Source organism: Lonchura striata, chromosome 3 (genome assembly GCF_046129695.1).
Source record: "Lonchura striata isolate bLonStr1 chromosome 3, bLonStr1.mat, whole genome shotgun sequence".
NCBI lineage: Eukaryota > Metazoa > Chordata > Aves > Passeriformes > Estrildidae > Lonchura > Lonchura striata.
In genome coordinates, this window is record NC_134605.1 from 106,969,008 (window position 1) to 106,992,445 (window position 23,438).

Sequence of the window (23,438 nt, forward strand, 5' to 3'; positions counted from 1 at the left end):
ATTCTTACATGCCTGCTAATTACATGGTGCCCTCTATAGTGAATGAGCATAAAATGCACAAACATTGCTTTTATAACCACTTAGTAAGGTTTGTTTCTATTTACTAATGAGGTACATTCCCTTCTTTTTGGCACTGCTCATCTGACCTCCTCACCTACTTTGGATATTTTGTCAATTTACTGAAAATATTACTTACTGTGCATATAAAAAAAAAATCTATTTTTATACTTGATAGGTCATATCAGATTGACTAATTTTTAACAAATGTACTTTGAGAACAGAAACATTCTGTAAGTTTTGGAAGGTATACTACTTAAATGTAAGATACAACCATTTTAAACTTAATTTCCATACCTGCTAGATCCTAAATCAATTAGTGACTGTGCCTTCTGCATACTGGAACCACCAAATCCTCCTGTCATGGGGCCTAAGGAACCAGTATGAGGCAGTGCTGGAATAAGAAGAAACAAAAAATTAACCCCAGAACTGTAAAGCAACTGGGTATAAGATAATGCTGTATAATCAACATTCACTTTAATAGAAATAAGAAAAGCTAATCAGTGTCTTGTTGTTATGATTAACTAGTTAGAACAGAATTAACAAATGTGAACTTTGCACAAAAACCATTTGTAGGGTTTTCTGTTGGTTTTTTTGGTTCATTTTTTTTACTCTCATGCATGCGTTAGCATTCCTGTCTGAAATTAGCCATATGCAAAACCAGATTCACAATTCTGAGAGCGAGTGCTGGACTGGGCTATACTTACTTGAGGAGAAAGGAAGGGACAAAGGCTGCAGAAGGCTGGATGTTCCATTTGGCAACGAGGAGGTACTGACAGAAGGCGCCAGGGGAGCAGAGATAACCAAAGGAGGAATGGAAGTCATGGAGGTCAGAGACATGGGAGCTAATGGTGTGATCGCAGACACAGACGTTGGCATGGACAGATTTGGCATACTACCCATTCCTAGAGCAAAATCCAATAATTCAGGGTTTAACACTGCAGAGGCTTCAGCAAGAAATTGGATCTCTTATGTGAGGCAGAAACTACACAAAGCAATGGTGTCTGGAATACAATGAGTTAAAATAGATGCTTATGTAAAATATTTGCTTTTTCTCTAAATTTAGGCAAGACAGCTCATGGGGATAATACACTGAAGAACAGGAATTTAAAAAGAAAAATACTGACAAGCAAATTCATTCTCAAGGTAGGTTTAGCTACTATTTTCACAACAGAGTAAGATCTGGTTTTCTATAATTGCACCCATACCTATTTCTTCAACAAGCCTGGCCCCTGAGAGAGAATTACAAACTCAAAAGCTGTGACAATCCTCCACAGGGAAAAGCTGCTGCTGTTTCTGAACTAAGTCTCTTCCAACTATCAGCCTTGGAGGAGTCCACAGGGGTGAAAAGTCCTTATTAGGGACCCATGCTTAGCAAAGGGTTTCTAGAGGCAGCTGCCTGAGGCAAATGAGGGCACTTGCATTACTGGCTGCACCTTGTGGAAGACAACAGCGCTGGTGAGATGATGGAAAGTCACAGAGGTAACTGTATGCCAACCACAGCTCCCTGTAAATGCCTGCCCTTGTACCCAAACACACAAGATTTGGTGATGGGCAGACATTTTAAATAATGTATGTAATTAATATATGCATACATTTAATTTCAGCATAGAAGTGTGCATGTATTTTGTAATCCAGCTTAAGTCACTGCGGATATTTTGTGCTATAAAATAACACAATAATAAGCATGCACTGACTCACCAAACACTATCAGAAAAAAAAGTCGAAGTAATTCTATTCAGTTAATCATATAACCAAAACAGTCTGATTCACTGTGAAAAAATATGTAAAACAGCTGTTCTACCAAAACCTACCAAACCTTTGACTAAATTTAACTTTAAAACTCCCACATATAAATAGGTGACTGAGTAGGAGGAAGACAAAAAAAGACCACCAGTACAAAATGAGAGCCTGCAAGGCAGATGGCAGATTTGAGTGGCCTTCTTGTCAAAACTGAGTAAATGTTTTTCTGTATTAAAAATCTTCAAAGAATCAAATTTTCAAAAATATCAAGCAAGTGACCTGGTGAATTTCCTAAATCAGAGTATCCTTTTTTCTTCTTTCACACTGATTCACTAAACTATCATGGTCAAATTAATGTTTTTATTTGGCTGCAATTAACTGTGTTTTTTTTTACCTCTGAACACTAAGTAATTATATATTCATAAGTACCAAAGCGAGCTGACATTAGTGGTGAAAGCACTGGAGTTTGTTTCATGACAGGAGGGAGAACTGAAGGTAAGTGCTGTCCTTGCAATTTCAGCTTGATGAGTTTCATAGCTATAGAGAACTCCAGTTGATCCATTTTTCCATCCTTGTTCAGGTCCGAGAGTGTCCTTAAAACAAAATAAAATAAAATTAGAAAAGCAACAGAAATATAACATTTTTGATCTGTGAGAGGCTTTCCTACTAGATTTATTTGCAATAAATTTCTTGTTTTCCTGTGCAAAAACAGTAAAGTAAATTTTCTACTTTTGATAACTTTCTTACCTTTGAAAAGTTTGAGCACCCACTTGCAGAGTTCAATTTTGAGGTTGCTATATATTAAATATATAATTCCCAAGAAACCAGGAAAACTTGGGAAAGCAGCCATCTCCAGCCCAGTGAATACACTTATTACACTTATTGCCTCTGCTATGCTTTTCTTTATGCTACCAGCCAGAATTATTTTAAATTAATCCTTGGTAAAGTAAGGATTTAATGCAAGAATCTGGAACAAGATGCAGGAGGATGCAGAAACCTCCTAAAGGCACCATACACTGCTATGAAAACTTCATTAATTCACAGTGGTGAATTACCTTCCCAGTGGTGATACCCACACTGTCCTCCTTTTGACAGTTCTCCAAATAAATACAACAGGAAATATATGCATACATAACCTCAACATTTCTGGTCAGACAGATAATACGAAATTTTATTAACATTTAAGCAAGCAAGGACCAAGCACAAGGATGTAAATAAAATTAGGAGAAAAAAATCAGACTAATGTTAAGCTTCATTCTTCTTTTGATTCTGATAATGCTCAATACAGAACCCCAAGACCCCAAAGAAAAATCTCCTTGCCCCTCTTTTCCAGGCACTGAGGTTTAATGGTGAACATGATGGTGATGCTGGTTGGACTTGATGATCCTAGAACACTTTTCTAACCTTAACAATTCTGTGATTCTATATGGCTGAAGGAAAAACTAACTTGCATTTAGTTATTTTCTTTAACACTTTTTCTTAAAGTTGTTCTTAATTATTATGAGCCTCCATTATGTGTCTTTTAGTACACATACCCCAAATTGAGCACAGGATTCTAGTGAGGGAGGTTACAGAAAAAAAAACCTCTGAGGGATTACAGAGAAAAAAACATTTCAAGTTCTGCACTCACCCTATATATGTGGTAAGGAACAGCACTTTTTCCAGTTCCTGTATTATAGCATTGCTTAGTATCTCAAATATCAAAATTGTCCTTCTGCTTTTTTTGTGACTTTAGATATTTTTTCTTGTCTTCTACTTTACATACACTTCAAGCCCTTAATATAGTTTAAAAATGTTACATTCAGCATGATCTGATTTGAAATAACACCATAAGAAAGATGCAAAAATTACTGAATTTTAATTAATTGTTGGTACACATATGGGCTGAAACCTCCCTCTATATTTAATAAAATGAAACCAATGATTCAGACAATACTTTCTACCATGACTGCTAAAAGCTTCTATGCAACACAACACAGAAAAGGTAGCATTTGAATACTATGAATCTCTATCTTAGAAAAAACAAACCATAAAGAATATCTTACCATATTTGAGCGAGGATTGGAGATGGCAGACCTGATTGCAAAAAAAAGGTACGTGCTTGATCACCTGTGATAAACAAAGGAAAGAAGATAGACTTTTATACCAGAGACAGATATGTGAAGAGCTCAGCACATTCTTGAGGGATCAAGTTTTTGAAAGAAACCCCTATGCTGGATGCCAAGCTTTCCAGGGCTTTTTTTCCAGCTTTAAACACTGGTGATTGTCAGACACCCATGCATTCCATAATTCCCAACCTTTGCTCTGAAAATTGATTTCAGATAGCTATAAAAACTTTTACAGGTCACAAATCAATGGCTGCCAACATCTTAAAAGATGCTTGAATTAAAGAATGACTGAAAATTTAGTCCTGCCCCAATGACTTATGCAGGAAATTATGAGAATGCTGTTTATTTTCTTCTCTATCCCATCTAACTTGAGCCAGTATTGTGTCTCTAGGAAAACACCATGTTCTAAATAATATTCTTTTATGTCAGAGAACACCCACAATTTCAGTATTTCAAGAAGGGAATAGGAACTGTTGTGCAATCCTATACCAAGTTCCACATCAGGGACAGTGGTGTTTATGCCTACATCTGAGTGAACTATGTATGCTTAAAGCTAAGACTTCAAGTTACTTGTTCAGCTCTCTCTTATATTCATACACAAGCTTTTATTTCAAGCATTTGTCAAATAAATAACAAAGCCTGCAGATGTAGATGCAGGTAAAAGCCCAGATGTGGCCTGAGGCTAGTTCCTGAGACTGCATAGCTTTCAGCTGAAGGTAAACACCAACCACCCAGTGCTGTTTGGCCAAAGCAGGAGTTAGGTGCCACTTAGCCAGAATATGTGCATGTTCCAAACAGACAACTTTCTACTCTCTCCTCAGTCCTTTCCAGCCCCAAAAAAGGAAAAGTAGGGCCAGTGGAGCAACTAGATAGGGCATTACTGGATAGCTGGGCAGGTAGGAGCCATCAGGGCTGGCCTTTAGTGCCCATCCACCCACAAGGAATGGGACATTCTTAAATTGACATCTTTACCAATTAAATTGGGTCTTTCTTGATATCAAAAGCAGATTTTAGATTTAAAACCTCCAAATTCTGAGGTGCATAGCAATGCAACCCAATTGTTTCAGAGGACATGCAGCTGAATGCAACTGGAACTGACACCAGGTCCCTGCAAAAAGCCTTTAGCCCACCCAGCCCCTGCTGAAGGCCCAACAGCCCAAATTTCAAGCAATTGCTAACAAGGACAAACTGTCACCATCCCTCTCCCTGCCTCCTCCTCTCAAAGAAAGATATCTAACAGCACAGCATTGTCTTCTCAGACTGAGGAGAGCCACTTCTGTGTCTGGTGTCACCTGCCAGAACAGCTACTGGAAGTGCTCCCTGGCAGCCTCCCACCTGAGCACAGATTCCACCTGGTATTCTCTGGTTTCTGAAACTAGACAGGATGGCAGCACACAGCTGGTGGCTGCAGAAGTGACAGGGTTAAACAGAGCAGCATTCCTGTGCCAGACTTCAGAGGAAAGCTTGTTAAGTTTACTAATAACCTGTGGCAGTTTGCCTGAAGAATATGGTTATTAGTCACACAACAAAGGGCTAGAAATAGGATGCAGTTCTCAAACTGTTCTACAGAGATAGGTGTGTGTAGACAGAAGTTAATGTGTAACACAAAGCCTCAGACCAACCTGTAATGTAACCTCCCGTGGGTTTCAGGCTATCAAACTGCTTGTCATGCTTGGCCCGCTCTTCGGAGGTGATGGCCCATATGTTTGGCCCTCCTGGAAAAAAAACCCCAAAACAAATCAACAACCAAATAGACTGAAAAACTTTCAAAAATTAAGCACACTTGCAAAATAAAAGCTTGGCTTTCTCAAGAGACAAAGTTAGATGTGGACACACCCAGCTCCTACCAGTTTGGCAGGGGCGTTATGCAACACAACCTGCTTCCCAGATGTGCAAGCCCAGCTGAGACAATGCCCCAGCCAAACGCTGCACCCTGGCTTTCAAACAAGCTCTGTGTTCAGAGCTGGTGCAGAGCAGTTTCCTGTCACTGCTGATTGTTTGCAGCCCGGGCAGGATGTGTCTCACCATCCCCTGTGTGAGCCAAACACTCCCCTGAGGAGCCACTGGCATTCAGCATCACCCAGGTTCCCATGCTCGGGGTGAACACCCTCCAGATGACAAAAAGGCTTACATTTATCTTGCCAGCACTATAAAAGCAAAATTGGGACTGCTAACAAAAATAATTTGGTTTTGTCTGACAAAGAAGTGACATTTTGGGCTGTATTTTTTTTAAACAGCATGCAAGTCCACCTCACATTATTCAATACTTTATGAAGAATATTTTATTGTTCATAATAGCCTGAGAGTAGCAACAAGAAGTTACAGGGAATAACTGTGTTTATAGTGCTGGCAATACCAGACAGACTCAGAAATGCTGCAACCTGCTGCATAAATGTCAGGGTGTACATCCTTTTCAGGAAATGCAGCTTGCCAGAAATAATTTGGTTTGTTTTCTAAGTAAAAGGAAGTTTTAGTCGGGAAGTTCTTGACAAATATTTAATTTTTCAAATCAATGAATGCAAGAATTAGCCAGAATTCTGAATGGAACCACTCAAAAGAGCATTAAAAGGTTATTACATGAAAAACACTTTTAAAATTACATTCTGCTGAGTATGACTACTTCCAAAGAACTGTTAATCTGTTCAAGTGTTTGTATTGCTCACTAGAAGACAGTCTAGGCAATAAATAAATTTTCTAACAAGATATTAAGAACCTGCTTTAAAAGCCACAGCATCTGGGAAAAAAGTTAGCATGAAAGGCTTCCACTTCCTACATAAACCTTATTTCAAAGCTTTGAATCTCCAAATTTTCAAGATGTTTTTGCACTGTTTTTCAACATATAACAGCAAAGTGAAGGGACTGTGAGCTGGTATATTTGCCAATACAGACATAGTAATGATATTAATAGTTTCTCATCTGTGTTTATTTACATAAACAAATACATTTTCCAAAACAGACTTAATTTTTTCTCTTTAGAAGGTCCTGCTAAAACTGTATTTCTCCTTGCACGTGTACACATTTAATTTTTTACCCTTGCTCCCTTAGTAGAGAAACAAAATAATTAAAAGGCCAAAACAAAACAGAAACTTACTGGGGAGAGGTATGACAGAAAAGGCATATGAGGACATTAGGACATAACCTCTACACACTTGAATTTGGATTTTTGCTTCTCTCTCTTGAGGAGAGATTTTTTTTTTTTAAATTTTTTTTTTTTTTAGTGTGGCCTCAATGAAAGAGTCTTCTTGCAGGTTACATGCGAAACTGCACTTGAAAAACATCCCTCTTTTTTCTTCTGATTAAATGAACATAAATAAATCTAGATTAGATATTGATAAAAAGTGAAGTAAATCTCATTCAGATGCCTAGAAATCAATGAGCACTGTAAGCATTACTGTAACACACGAATGAGGACAACTTACACCCTAAGGCAAAAATTAGAGCAGCACTTAGATTTCTTTAAATTGCTAATTTTAAGCTAGAAATGGGTAGTGCCTAAGATGTGGTTATGATTACAGAAATTATCTTGACCAGATGAACAAATGCTCCTAAAGCTGCCAGCAACAACTTCAGAGAAATTTACTACTTTTTTGTAAAACAAAATGTTACCAATATTACATTTTCCTTCTATTAAATACCCCTCTTTGAACATCTTTTGCAGCAGGTAGCTGCAACACTCCTCAGAATGATGAAGACCACCACAATGTATTCACAGGTCCTGCTAGAGTGTTTGTCCCCACCTTTCTCACAGGCCCCCTTTAAGCACTAAAAAGCCACAGAAAAGTCTCTCTGGAGCCTTCTCCAGGTTGGACAACCCCAAGTTGCCTGCAAGTATTAATCTCATTTTTAAAAATAAATTATTTGTCTAAAACCACATTAGTATATCAACAAGTGCTTCTACAGCCTTCCACTGTCCTAGTGAGTCAGTGCAAGCAGCTGTCATGGAATAGTGATAACTACAAACATTACCAAAAAGCACATTGTGGGAATGTTTCAGGGAACTGAAAACACCAACCTGCTAATAATTTATTTTCAACAGTATGAAGAATTTTAGATTCTCCTTTTCCTTAAGGACAGAGATTGAGAGTTTTACTTTTTTGATGATTAATTCCATAAAGATATGCTCTCTGTTGGCTTCCTTATAGGCATGGAAGAAAATGTAGTATATCTTAAATTCCAATGTATAAAAACAGAGATTTTAAAAAATATAAATATTTATAGCAGGAACTAGGATCTAGAGAACAGCACGCTTTTAAGTCAGCACACCCCTCCCAGTAAAATTTTAGTGCTTGTCTATAACTGAACAAAGGCCCAGAAAATTAAGTTTTATCCTAATATCACTTGAGAGGGTGTCTGCCATCTGCAGCCTGAACTGGAATAGGTCATTGATAGGTCTGAATAGAGGTTAATAAGAACTGGACAATGAAAGTATTTGTGTAAAATAGTAATAAAACAAATTAAAAACCCATTGCTTCTGGTAGGGATCCACACTGAATGCAGTCAAACCCCACTCATTATTTAAAGGACTCACTGTTTTTTTTTTAGCTCCCACCTCATGTGCTACAGAAACAAGATAAAGAGCACAGCACAAGAGGGAAGGCTAAAGCATTGTGAATGACTGTATTTAGCTTAACCAGGTGCTCACAGCTCTTTTGATGATACCCTTGGTGACACAATTAAGGAATTAAAATCTATGTACAGAAAAGCTCATATGAAGATTTCTCAAAATACCATGTGAAAATACCATACCAGTCTATCTGAAATAAACACTTTCAACAACAGGACTCACAAGGTCTTGACAATTCCACAAAGCACATCCCAACACCATTCTCCAAAGTAATTGTTGTGTTTTCCTATATAGCACAACCAAGACCATCACAAATACTCAGCCAAAATTAGTCTGAAATTTGGTTCTCTTGTGCCATCGCCATCAAATCATGCTACAGTCCTCATATATATTGTGATTGCTTCCCAAAACTACCACAAGTGGTAAAAGTGGACACTCAGTGGAACTGCTGAGAGAAGTTACACTGCCTGGTTTACACACAACCACATCCTGGGCATGCTGAGCTGTGATGAAGGGAAGATACTCCTTTCCTGGGAAAGGCAAAACTGCAGGAGTCAAACATCTGCCATCCAAGATGTATCACCTAAACTGATCTGGCTTAGCTCAGCCATTTTTCGCAGTAACACGCCTTCAGTTCTAGGGTTGAGAAATGTCTTGCCTGTAAACCAGATCCAATTAATTTTGCATAGGAAATTGCTGTTTGTTTTCCATCCACATGGCCTCAGTCCTCACTCATGGCAAATCATGAATCACAAACCAAACTGCAGGTGTCTCCTCCTCACAGCCCTCTCTGACCACAGGATGGGCAAGAGGCAGGAATCTCCTTGATGGAGCAGTGCTGAACCTTTGGCTGTCCAAGCAGCAATGAGCTACAATACTTTTACAGATCAGTTCCCCACTAGAAATCAAAATACAGTTGCTACTACATGCTCCCATGAGAGGCTTTGCTGCTGGCAATGAATATACATTACTTTTCTGATGCAGCTTGAATTTCCTGGACATTTTCGAGATCTAAATAATTTTTCCCAACTGTAGCTGACAAAATTTTGGAGGGGGAAAACAGTACAATCTCTCTGACAATAAGATACCTCATTAATTCATTATTTTTCAAAATAGGTTACTTTAGAATCTTACAACTTCATACATCAAGTCAACACTCTATTTGACTACCCAGCATTTTTAGGAATCAAAACTCAAGAAATGCTGAACTTGAGAGATTTTTCCCACAAAGACTTTCCCTAGAACACAGTAACTACTGTCTTCACCTGTTCTTTTTGCCTATGAAAAACCACAAGTCTATCTTAGTAAGACTTCTGGAAGACAGAAGCCAAATGTTCTTTCTTTCCTAGAGAAGGCTGGTGCTTTCAGAGAAGACTGAATAAATGTCAGCACTTGCAATTGCTCTTGATATCCAATATTGGAAACCTGGACTTGACATCCAGATATGTCTGCACAGATTCCCTATTGCAAAAGAGAAAACCAGCAGTGAAAGGTCCTTTACTTGCTCACTCCAAAACTCCACAATACACTGAAGAGTTCAACATCACATCCATGTGGGATGACAAAGACCCAAACACCCAAAGCTAAACATGCTTTGAACTTCACTCTCAAGACTTCTCTGAAGATGACAAAATACAGACTGACCTCACTTTCATATAACAGGCATTTCTGAAATTCCATGTGGCAGGACTCAGTTTTCTATTGTTGGAAACAAGTGACTATGCTCTTGATTAGATATCTGTAGGTTCTTTAAGTTCATTTTAAATAAAAGACACCTCTTTAGGTGAGTGTAAGGAGGCCTGCTTACGGCAGGACCACAGCATTTCAGGAAAGCTCCAGAAATGCCTTTACAACACTGCATCAGACAGATAACCTTCTGAATAAAATAAAGGACTTGCTTTGATGGGCTGCCAACATCAAAAGGTAAACAAACACTGTTCTTTCCTTAAAACAGTAAATCACTATTGAAAAAGAGGGAAGAAAATAAAGTGCAGTCCTAGAAGAAAAGCAAATAGACTTGAAAATGCTCTGTTAAGACCTCTGCCACCAGTACTGCCCATAGGCAAAGGGCAGCTATAGTGAGAACAGCAGGATTACTGATAAGGAAAAACCATAAGACATTTCTCACATTCTCCAGAATATCTTTGTTTCTCACTCACAGGCGTTGCTTGTTTTTCTCTAATAAAAAGAATGCTCCTACAACCTACAAAGTTAATTAACTCCACAGAGATAATAAACCTAAATTGAAAGAGCATTCCTTGTATATGTAAGTCATGAGGATTTATCACCACTTCTGTAACCATCAAAAAAACTAGCATGAAGCTTCATAATGTCCTTAAATAAATATTTATCCCTATGTTTAAAGACACGGAAATTTCAGCACAGACACACAGCAACATGCCTCAAGCTGTATAAAAAGGGGTTTTCCTTAATGCAACCAGCAATCACATTACAGTCTCCTATTAGGAGCCTCCAGAGAGTTGTCTGGTCTAGAACATACTGGGATAAATCTAATAATTCCAGTCTGTGTTTGCAGATAAGTTTACCACAGAGGTATTTATCACAGATTGGATTTAACACTCCCAATTGAGATGCTGAATCAGACTTCTAATTTTTCCTCAGTGGTGAGTAAACATGCCAGGAGTCTGAAAATACACAGAACGTTTTACCATTAGTCTGAATTTGAGATTCTTTATCAGTGTTATTGCTATTTTCAATATTTGCTTCCCTCCTTCACTGTTGATTCTATATATCTAACACAGGAGAAAAATGACTAATAATCAGCATTTATCCTTATTTAGGTGTGCTAATGTGTATGAGCTACTACTGTGGAGGCTTTGGGTCCAGCCCAAAGCATCACCTGCTCTTCCTTGAGGTGCACCTGCTATTCCCAGCTTCCACAATCTCAGGCCCGGCCAGGGGCCACATTCAATCTCCTTTCACAATATATACATTAATGTCCAATTACTCTCCTACCAGAAATGCTCCATGGAGGTTCTAATTTTTATTAAGCAACACCAAGGCAGCTGCCAGAGGAAAAGGGTATCTAGTTCTGTGGTTAACTAACTTCAGCAACTTCTTTTTGTGTGCACACAGTTAAAAGGAAAAGCTTGTAGCTAAAGCATGTTAAACACAAAGAAACATGATTCTCCTTCAATTTTGTAATGTCACTAAATTTACAAGCCTCTCTGGTGTGTTATCAAAAAATATCTGGCACCTGCAGACAGGTTGTTAAATAGTGTCAGGCACATGCAAGGCTACAAGATTTGGCCAAGAAAAGCTCGTTTAATTGAAGAGGAAACTTACAGAAATGTGGACAAAGCAACAGCAGCCACATTGCATTTTGGAGTACAATTAATATTCTTTACATTTTATGTACAGAATTTCCAGATATTTGGTATACTGGGAACTCTCAGGTTGAGCAGTTCACTAAAATAAAATATTGAGCTTGTTTAAAGTATTCACTTGCTCCTGTGAGATGTGGTGCAGAATTCTGCCTGGAGATCTTGTCACTGGCAGCCCCCAGTCTGATACACAAAATCCATCCATAACGGAGGAAACATTAGAACACAGAACACTCCGTGCTGTGCAGTGATCTCAATGTAGAAACATAATCCATGCTTTTAGAAGTATAATCCCTAAAACAATTAGAGATACATAATAGTGTAATCCATGCTAACAGTACAGATCCAATTCTTTTCTGAACTCTACAGCACACTTGGCTATTCCAAAGCACTTAAACTATCAGTTTATAATAGCAGGATAGTATTTCTATACTTTATAAATATCACAGAATCTTTTAGCTCATTAAGACTATCCATTTTCAGAAGATTATTTTTAATTAAATTATTGCCAATTCCACTGAAGCACTAAAAAAACCCCAAAAAAACCAAAACAAAAAAGAACCCAAAAGAACAAAAGCAAACAAAAAAACCCAAATAAAAAAAAAGCACACCAAGGAAGAAAAATACTGAAAAAAACAAAAAAAAAATAGTTTTGTTAATGCTCCACTAATGTAAAAGTACCTCAGGAAATATGTGCTAGAAACATGCATAAACTTGACAGTATTCTGAATTGCAAATTAACATGCTACCTTTTGCACTAGTTTAGTGTAAAGTTTCTGAAGATTCATTCAATAGTGGGTTTTTTAAGTTTTAATGAAGTAAGCTTCCTACATCTCATCAAAAAGTGCAATCACTGTAATACACAATGTTGCTAAATTCACGTTTTTTTCTTAAAAGTTAATTAACTTTGCCTTTCCTTACATGAATATATTGGCACACAGAGTTGGGCTTAAAGTAAGCCTTTGCCAGATCTAGATTCAATACCAGCAATTAATATAAAATTATTTTCTGCCTAATTCTGGAGAAACAATGACAGTGAAACAAGCTGTAGTTGCTGAGTGACACTGATGCAGCATATGAAACAAGCCCACTCTTCTACCAATGACAGCTCTGTCTGTGCCCAGAATCACAGAATCATTTAGGCTGGAAAAGACCTTTAAGATCATGGAGTCCAGCCATCAGCCCATCACTAAACCATGTCCCTCAGTGCCACATTTACACGGCTTTTAGGGATGCCTGCAGGGATTATGACTCCAGCACTGCCCTGGGCAACCTTTCTAATGCCTGACAACTCTTTCAGGAAAGAAACTTTTTCCAGTATTCAATCTAAATCTCCCCTGGTACAACTTGAAGCCATTTTGCCTTGTCTTGTCATTTGTTACTTGTGAAAAGAGCCCGACCCTCACCTGGCTGTCCCCTCCTGTCAGGAGTTGTGCAGAGCCAGAATATCCCCGAGTCTCCTTTTCTCCAGGCTGGGCCCCCCCAGCTCCCTCAGCTGCTCCTCCTCAGACCTGAGCTCCGGCCCCTTCCCCAGCTCCGTTCCCTTCCCTGGACTCACTCCAGCCCCTCAATGTCCCTCCTGAACTGAGGGGCCAGAACTGGACACAGGATTTGAGGCACATCCTCTCCAGTGCCCAGCAAACAGGAATGGTCATTTTCCTAAACCTGCAATTCATACTTTTGAATGGGTTTTAGAAAGGGAAAGAATAGAAGAAAAAAATCACACTAACAAGAGTCTTTCCAATGGAAGGTACAAAAAGGTCAAGTAAGCAATATTATCATGGCATAATATAATCATACTTTGCTAAATTCTCCAGCTTTAAGCCTTGCCTCCATTTGCTTTTAAAGTGAGCAAACTTCCAGCTGACAAAATCCATGGCCTTCCTTCCCAGCCTGACACAGAAGATTGAAGAGATGCTTACCCTTCAGTCAAGGACAAGTCAGAAACTTTTTCAAGTAAACTCATCAACCTGTATAGTATGAAAGCCTTCCATGAGAAAAATAAAAATTTTTAGTCACCATGTTTGTGGAAAAAGATCACCAGAGCTTAGACAAAACATTTCTAATCCTGGAAATTGATGTTTTATGCTGCTGCTGCTCACCAGCATTCACAAAACAACCCTATGACTTAATTAAAATAACAATTTGTTTAATTATTGTCTAGCAAATCTCTGTGGAGTGCAGCAAAACTAATAAGATCCAGGTGAGTTTCCATGTGTGGCAGCCAATAAATCTTTCTGCACCAGGAGAAATGCAAGCAGTAAAAATACCAGGGAAGAGGATATAAAGTGAACCTTGAAATTAAGTGCGGTAAAGGAAATTATTCTCTCATGAAGATATACACTGACAAAATCAGAACAGAATTCTGTTTCAGGAATATTTGGTCCTTTCTAGTAATTTTCATAGTTCTTATCACTATCTGGCCATCAGAGTAAAAACCACATTTCTGGCATCTCAGATTTGAGGAGGAAGTCTGGGACCAGGAGGAAGGCTGATGGGTTATGTTTGCAATGGGGAGCTGGGACACAGACTTGAAAGAGAAAAGGAAAACAGACAAACAAAAAATTACACAGGAAGGGTGGGAGAGAAGAAAAAATGAAGAGGTATTTCCTGAATGATCTTGGAATAAAATAAAAATAGGAGATAATTCAGGAAATAAAACACAGAGACTGAGTATTCCAGCAGAGACTGAATATTCCCCTAGCTGATATCCCAGCGCAGAGTGACAGTGTGAGCCAAGCATGTAGGGGTGCTGATCCAGGATGTCTCCTCAGCCCCAGTGCAGCTCCTGAACCAGAGAACTGCCTCATTACTACAAGGAAAATCCACCTATCTCTAATCATTTAAGAAATCCAAGACCTTTTGTCATCCACAGCTTCCTACAGCTTTAATTGTTTATTTGACACAGTGCAAAGTGCTCTGTATGATTCAGATCTGCCAGTGGTACTTTCATCTGATACTAGATAATCCTTGTGTTATCGAGAGTAATTACCATTCCCTTGCCTGAAAAATAATGTGACCTTGAAAAGATGACATCTGTATTTTCCACAATCCCAACCCTTTCATTTCCAAGTTGAAATATCCTAGTCAATTCAATTAATCCACATATGAAAGCTGTTCCATGTCTTTAATCACTTGTCACCCTCCTCTTTGTAACTTCTAGTCCTGGCAGAAAGAAAAAATGGAGGGAAAACTGAAAGGAAATACAAAGGAAACAGAAGCAAGAATAAGAGAGTTTGCTTAAACAGTACTCCTTAAAAGTTAAATTACTAATTAGCAGAGCCTGCCAACTATATCCAGCACACTTACAATATTACTTTCCTAGCACACATGGAGGTTTGATTTGAAATATAATACATTAAAAACTGTTTATGTTCATACAACCACTGGTATCAATTTATATCATAGTCCCTAATCCTGCCTTGCCAGTGGCTCATAGGGACATTCACAAACTAGAATGTGGAACAGAATTCTTCCTTGGGTATTACAGTTTCTCAGCTGCCAGAACCACTGATTTAGCAAGCTTCTTGAGCCAAAAAAGCCCCCAAAGGGAAAGAAAAAATAATTTTTTAAAAAGGCAGCAACCATTTAATAGCCATGGCACAGATCTTTTCTCCTCGAGTTTTGATTTCATGTACTGTTTCCAAAACATCCTAAAGACAGTGAGTCCTAAAAATGAGTTGTGAGTTGTTCACTGTGTGAAACAAACTACCAAACCAACAAACAAACCCATTTTATTCTGCTAGTCTTAAACTCAATCATTTCCCTATCGGGTTGCTTTTCAGCTATGGAAAAATACAGTGAATATACATTCCCTTGTTAGCTTTTTCTATACTGTTATTGCTTTACAGGTTTTTAGCTATCTCTAAAAATACATCTAAACTATCCTTAGCCATCTCTAAACTAAACTAAACAATTCTCACCTGCTTAGTCTCACTTAGCACAGAAGCCACAACCTCTCTCTGGCCACCTTTTTCACAGGTATCCTTACTTGGTGTTTAATTCCTTTTGTGTAACAGATTCTGGCAGCTACAGAGTGGATCATTTCCAGAAAAGGGAGCTTAGTGAATGTTATCTTCAGACCAGGTTAAAAAGGACTGTCTGTGTACTTTTTAATCCAATCTGAATACAGAGAACATGAGAAATAGAAGGAGACTCTGCTGGCCTTCCAACCCACATCATCTCTATCAGAAACAGTTCATACATTAACTCACACCTGTACATTTTATTCCCCCAAGCCTGAAGATTTCCTGTGAGACACAGAGCTACAGAACCACTATTATTTGTTGCACAACAAATTTCACTTATAGCTGGTAAGAAAATACAAGTGCACCCTTTTCTGTACAGCTATACAAGTATCAATGCACACAGTAACAGGTGCAAAGTTCCACAGCAGTGAAACCAGGACCTTTCAGGAAAGATCTGTTTCCTAAAGAAACAACTGTGCTGCAGAGATCATGGTTCAATGCTAAATCATAGTTATGAGAAGAAATGCAGGAAAAAATGTTGGCACATAATTTAAAATATACCACCTCTTATTTATGTTTAAACATATAAAAAAACTTTTAAGCAAATTACTTCAGTAAGAAGTAAAAGAGCAGTAAAAGTTCTTGTTATTCATTTAATCTTACCTGTTCTTGAAACTTGCATACAGAGAACTTCACATCCAACTAAAGCACAAATGTTTTTAGCTTATTAAAATATCTTCTCTCAAGACAGCCAGTATGAGTGCTAGTCCCATGGACACTGACATTCTTTCAGCTTTCCAGGGTTTCACCCCTTCCAGCTCTCTCAGTGATGATTTAAAGCTACTGTCCCATTGTCAGGAAAACAACAGATGTCCCACAGAACTGATGCAGTACACTGGAAAGCCTGAACACACAAGATTCCTAATTAAAGTAACAGGGCATTATATAAATATATCCGACAGACCACAATGCCTGAAAAATGTGTTTGTTCTTGCCATTATAATTAGTGGGCTAAACCTGAACTCATTCTGCCAATACTGATTAGTATTGTCTATGGCCTGTTCAAAGTGATGATCACAGATTATTTGGAATTTAGTACATGTTAAGATGGTGCCACTTCACACAATGTTCATCTACTCTAAATTGCAGCAACCACATGAAATGGCTTATCAGAGTAATGTATTTCACAAACTTGGGAGATAAACCTTCAAGGAAATTAACATTTTAACAGTCAAAGCACTTTGAAACTTGCCCATGTGTTAGATTTATATTTCTGAGTCTTTTCAGCTAAGCCTTCAGCCTTCTGCTGCACTTCAGGAAAGTATTTGTAGATCTTATTGTGCTTTTTGTTTAGGCTTTTATATGCTTTGAAGAAAAAACACCAGGAAGTCTCTGTGACATCCAAAATGAATAAAGCAGCTTGCATTACAATATTAGTATTCCAGATAAAAACCATCCTGGGTTTCCCACTCAGTGCAAACTTACCTTATAAAAGCTAACACATGATACTAACAAAATTAAATCTTAGCAAGACAAAACTATAGGCTTAAAGTAAGTTAACAGCTCAAGATCTAACACTAATCTTCATTATTATCTAATTCTTAATTACATTTTAGGAGCACCAGATTGGAAGTGACTTCCAAGGTCACCATGTGCAGACTGTTGCTTCTCCAAGAAACTCTAATACATTTATTCCTTCCTAAAATGCAAGTTCTGCCTTAAGGCAATCAGATTTCCTCCCTGACCATGGTCCAGAATGTCACTGCTGACAGAACATTCCCATTTCCAGACCAGCTGCATCAACAGCTGCTTCATCTCTATTTACCCCTGTGCTAACACTGTACTCAAAGAGAAGTTAGTTTCCTTCCTTAATGTTGCTCTTCCTAGTAAGAAAAAATGAAGAGCAAATTTATTTACTGAATAGGAAATTCAAAGAAATTAATATTAAAACTAAAACTCAAAACAAAAGAGTAAGCTTTTATCTGGGCAGGTTAACAAAGGCAATCCCTTTATTCTTTCTCAGCACTTAATTACACTGAAGCCCAGCTCTGTACCTATTTCACTCCCTGAGTTCTTTTCCCCTCTCTTAAGCAGATAACCCAAATTCTACCCTCTATCCCACAACATGTCTCACCAGGGCCTGAAGCAATAGCACACAGCACTCCTTATTTCATCCACCACATTTTAGGATGCATTTCCTTTCCCTCAAATCACGTAATTACTACGTGATCCTCTAACATATCCGGTTGTCTTCCTCATTAGTCACAGCCAACTGCTGAGCTCCCAGCACACAGCAAAAATTCTTCTATCCCATAATAGTATGGCTAAAAAGCGATTTGAAGTCAGCGCAGCAGAAATGTGATGAAATTTAACCAATGATATGCAGTTCATAATGTGTAATTCTGGCTGGAAAATTACTCCAGTTTTTGTCATCTTCCAGTTGAACCAGCATATGTTTTCTTTTTTCTGTTGATATTGCCATAAATAACCATTAAGACTGGCATCACGATAAAATCCATGAAGAATAACATGTCTACTTATTCTGGTCTAAAACTTGCATTTTCTTCCCCTTTAAACACTAATTTCTCTAATGAAATCCAACCATAGGGATCTGTTACATGTTTTCTACAAAACTCAGGTATTGAAGAAGGCACAAAGTGCAACCTTCCCTTGTTAAAACCTATTTCCATTTACTCCACTTCACATATACCTCCATGTCTATTTTTTCCTCCTAAGATTTCCTCTTACACCCTCCATGTGAATCATATTATGCTCACAATTAAATATAAATAAGACACCTTGCATTCTGAAATCCTACAGCACTATTTGTGACATACAAGATTAAAGAAAACAAAATATGGCAGACACACTGTAAATCTAATTTTTTGCAGGGTGTGATAGTAGAAGACAAACAGCCCTCTGACTTCTGACTTGAGCATATGAATTTTGCTCCATATCAACTGACAGCACTGCCCTCACTAAAAGGAAGTTTTAATTCATAAATAAAGACAGAGAAAATATTTGCTCTTGTCTTATAATTTCTTTCCCCTTCCTACCTTTAGATGGGAGAACAAGTTCTGATACTTGTTTTGCAAGGTCTAATTCAGCTATGTATCTTTATCTACTCTTGTTGACATTAAAGTCTACAGTTTCCATATCTACAGTGCACACAGGTTGAAGAGTCAGCTTGCACACAAGCAGCTTTTCATTGAACTCTGATGACCAGGGTTGATCCTAATTCAAAAATCAGCAGAACCTGTTGATGAATGTTTTGCCCCAAACCAGGGAACCAGGACCTCACAGAACCCCTTCATGTCTACTTTAGTCTCCAACACACCTAAGTGTGAAGACACAAAATTCTATTCACAACAGCACAAAATCCAGTTTTACTTATGAATATTTAGAAGCATGTGAAATGAGTTACAAGTATTAGTTTCTACACCTCAGTTTATCAGAGATTTTCCTGCCGGACCACAGAAAATTTATATCAAAAGGAAACAGGTGGTAGGAGGGAAGAGAAATGGCAAATAAAAACATAAACAAAAAAAGGACAGCCCAAAAATTCCAATGTTACTTAAGTAAACAATGTGAAAGATACTGATCAGCAAATACTGCTTTCCTTGTTCCAGGTGGTCCCTTAAGATTAAATCTCCCCAAACCAAGATCCATCAGCATGGATATCAAACCCTGAACAAATCTAGCCTACAGAAGAAGGAAGGAGAGTTGGAAAAGAAACATCTGCAATTCCTCTCCAGCTGGAAAGAACACATCCCATGGCAGTGAAGGTTATTTCTTACAGCGACACAGGCAGCAATCACCGAGACTAATTAGATGGAATTACATTTTAACCTATTAAAGCTTTTAAGTGTCTTTTGCAGTTAGTATATTAACTTTTGCTTTAGAAACCCAGTTGCTGAATTTGTTATTTAGTGTAACAAAATGCCATTTTCAAAAGCTTTTGCAAGACTAAGAAAGAATTCCTAAGCAAGCTTTGTCCAGATGAAGAACTGTTTGTAAGAAGAATCAACTACCTTAAACTGGGTTTGTATTATCATTTTCACAGGAATAATGACCAATATTCAAGCAGTTACAGGATAGAACTAAACTCTCAGTAGGGTATCCTCAATCTTGTTTGCCGACTGGGGAGAAGGATATTTCTGGAGTGGCTCTTTGATAGAACTGGACTCCACATAGATAAATGTCTCTTATCCATCTGCTGCTGTATAAGAAGCATGTTACTCAGCCTTGCCCGCTCATACAAAATGTCACCATAACATTTACATTTTGCATGGGATATAAATTTGTAAAAAGCAGCAGGTCTGCCTTAAGTTCCAGAAAAATCAACACCCACTCTTTAGTCCTGCTTTTCCTCTTTGAATTTCAGCTTGCTAGTAAGGCACCCACAAAGGTCACCTTGAACAGCAATGGAGAGTCAAAGGGAGCTCCCTTCTGGCCACTGTGTCCTTTCATGACTTTAAAGAAAGGCCTATCAACAACAGGTGTCCCCAGAGCACACAGCGTTTGCATGTGGCCAGCTCCCAGCAGAGCAGTGGCCACCAGGCACACGCTGAGGCTGGACAGGCTCAGGACCCTGCTCAGCCAAGGCACATTCTGAAGGTGCCTCAATGAAGCTGAGTGTCGCAACTGGAGCTACACACAGAGCTCAGTTCCCCTTCCTTCTCAGGTTCCTGTGCAGAGCTGCTTTCTCTGTTTAGGCTGGTAAATAAAGTGCTGTAGCACTTGTATTTGTTTGAGGCTGAGTGTCGTGCTTTGAGCCCTGCAGCTCTCAGACTGTGTCACATAATCACACACTTGTACACACGTCTGCTCCATGCCATCCACTCACTGTTCTGTAACGCTGAACACCAAAAATAACCCAGAAACAGAAACTACTTCATGCATTACACTACTCATGAACTAAAAGCTAAGTATATTGTACCTTGGTAAGAATAAGAGATTTTTTCCCACTGAAGAAACCCACTCGTTTCCCCAGTAGCACACAAAAGGGAAGGGTCAGTGCTGTGCTAGCCCAAAGGTGAGGCAGGCAGCCAGTGCCTAATGGTTTGGTTGCCTCACACATAACCTCATTCTTCATCCCATGCTTCAAGTCACTACCAAGGTCTAACAACATAATTAGAGGTTTCCTGTAATCAGTGGCAAATGCAGATGAACTACTTCGAATGCAACCACTACAGCAGTGCTTGTAAGTGGTAAGTAGCAGGGAAGGGGAACAAAGATTAGAGAACAGCTTCAACAGCAAAGGTTGCTCAGTATTTACCTAGAAATCACATTAAAACTATTGTTTAAAACACCTGACTTGTTTGAAATTTCACCAGTTCTGATAAGAACTATGACTGCAAGACTACACAGAGTTGACCCAGTCATCCAAACTACTCTGTGAGGAGCAACAGTTTATTACCTGGTGTCTCTCTTCCCCCTGCTCTCCCTCTTTGCTATGTCTTCCAACACAGTAAAATTCTGCGAGGGGAAAGGCAGCATCCCCTGACACCATTCCTTTTGGGAGTGGCAGACAGTACTGCCCAAGGGATTTCAGATCAAGGATCACTCTCCCAAACTAACGCTTCTGAGAGCAGTGTATGTGGTCAGCATTGACAGCACATATGTAATCCCCCAATAGAACCAAGGAATAAAAAGCCAAAACTAAAGACATCAAAAAACTTATGCATACATACATCAACCACAGAGACAGCCAAGAGCATAAAGGTTGGCTATATTCTCTGAAGAGAGCTTCTGACTGTTTATTTTAAATTGAGAAGCAAATATCATGTGGCAATAATAATTTAAAAAATCCATTATGTCCAATTAAGTGAAAAAAATAATCTGGTCTATAGGATTTCTCCTAGTATTTATTGACTCCTTTTACTTGGCTATCATTGTAAGGTCTGTGAATCAAAGTCTGGAAAAAACTGTAGCTGACTGTATTAAAAAAAGTGTTGATTACACAGATTAATTTTTTTCAATTACAAAATGTCTTACACTTACATGAAACAGGTTTGTAGGTTTAATAAAAGGTTTAATTTGAAATCTGAATGTTGTTCTGAGGAAAAAAAACAACAACCCAAAAAGCCTGTCCCAATTTGCCTCAGTGACAGTTTTCTAAATTAGTTAAAGACCTCCCAGTCCTGCAGTAACCTTCACAGATAAATGAGATAAATACTCATTCCTGTATCTATGTTTCTATTTTTATCAGGAGAAATACTCCTTCTCAGGAGTATGTGAAGTACAAAACATTGTTTCTATACTTGTATTTTCATTTTGGCCAGTTCTGTAAATAACAACATGCAAACGTCAAATTTCTTTCCAGGTCTTTGCAAATCGTGCCTTCACGAATAAGCTTTCTCTAAAAATAAAAGCTCCATTCCATACACACACGCAGGAACAATTTTAAGGTTCCAATTCTCATATATCTCTGAAAGGAAATCAAGAAACAAATTTAAAAGTTTCTGTAGTGGAAAGAGCATAAGAGAAAAATTCTTTTTCTCTTTTTATTTTTGAGAAGGACTCATTGTTTTCATCAATGTCACAAACTGGTTGACACATTCAAATATTTTGTTTAAAATAAACAGCGTAATGGACTATAATGGAACACATTTTGTGCTGAATTACGTAAGAGAAAAGGTATGCAAGTTTAATCAACTATTACTTAGCATATTCCCTGCTTGAAGTCAGGCAGGCTGGCACTACAACTCACACATTCCTCAGCCCTGTAAATGACCCGAGATTGTCATCGCAGCCCAAATGACTCTGCAGTGATGCTGTGCCCTGCCAGCCTCGCAGCACCGGCTTAGGGGATCTGATCTGCAGCAAAGCCACCCAGCTGCTGCGGGCACCAAAAAACACAAACAAACCACAAACGCCAAACCTCCCAGCCCCACCTGAGCAACCCGGAGCTACTCACCATTCACGGCTGCGGGAAACTGAGCCATCATGGTCCCGAATTCGCCCCGCTAGCCCTCAGCCATCTGCAACATGAAAACATCGTGCCATTAATAATGCAACAAGGGCAGAGCCGACAGCAAACAATGCCCGGCCGGGCTGCTGCTGAGCCAGCGGCACCCACACCGACGGGATTTTTTTTTTTTCTATTTTTTTTTTTAAATAGGGTGTGCAGTGCAGTCCTGAGCCTTGTGGCAGTTCTTAAAGGAAAACAGTACCAACCGCTCGGAGTGAAGCGCACAAGCGGCTCCCGGCTCGGCGGGACACGCGCTGAGTCCCAGCACATCCCTGCCAGCTCTGCCCGGTAAATATTTAGTGTTTGATTAAACAAAAAAGTTCAGCGCTCAGCTCCCTAAGCGAAAGCTGCTGCTGAGCAAAGTGGAAAACCAATTATTATTCAAATTCATCCACTCCAACACTCCACGCACTATTAACAAAGAAAACACTCTTACACGATGTATTCTGAAGAAAGGGCTTGTCCCAATAAAAATCTCTCATCAGCCAGCTTTGCAGAAGCAACACAATGAAGTTATTCCTTCTCCCGAGCTACTGCATAAACACTCAAAAGCAGCATTTAAACGGGGTTGCAACAGAATTTATTTTCATAATAAATATCAGAGTACTAAGATTTTCTTTTTCTAGTACACATTCTTTCAAGAGTAGCCGTATAAAGAATTCTTTAGAATTGCAAAATAGT

The 23,438-nt window shown here is 38.6% G+C and overlaps 1 protein-coding gene across 9 annotated transcripts in view; it reads right to left on the reverse strand.

Moving 5' to 3' along the window:
- The window catches only part of ITSN2 (intersectin 2), a 79,553-nt gene that overhangs the window by 43,207 nt on the left and 12,908 nt on the right, over nt 1-23,438 (reverse strand). For 8 of the 9 annotated variants that reach the window (XM_021529772.3, XM_077782452.1, XM_021529775.2 and 5 more), the window contains exons 2-7: nt 22,704-22,767; nt 5,531-5,623; nt 3,846-3,909; nt 2,230-2,393; nt 765-962; nt 355-451 (exon numbers count right to left, since the gene is read on the reverse strand). In XM_021529772.3, coding sequence (XP_021385447.2) covers nt 355-451; nt 765-962; nt 2,230-2,393; nt 3,846-3,909; nt 5,531-5,623; nt 22,704-22,734 — 647 coding nt within the window. In that variant the 5' untranslated portion in view covers nt 22,735-22,767. Of the gene's footprint in view, nt 1-354; nt 452-764; nt 963-2,194; nt 2,394-3,845; nt 3,910-5,530; nt 5,624-22,703; nt 22,768-23,438 lie in introns of those variants that run through there. The other variant, XM_077782453.1, reaches the window with a different exon arrangement.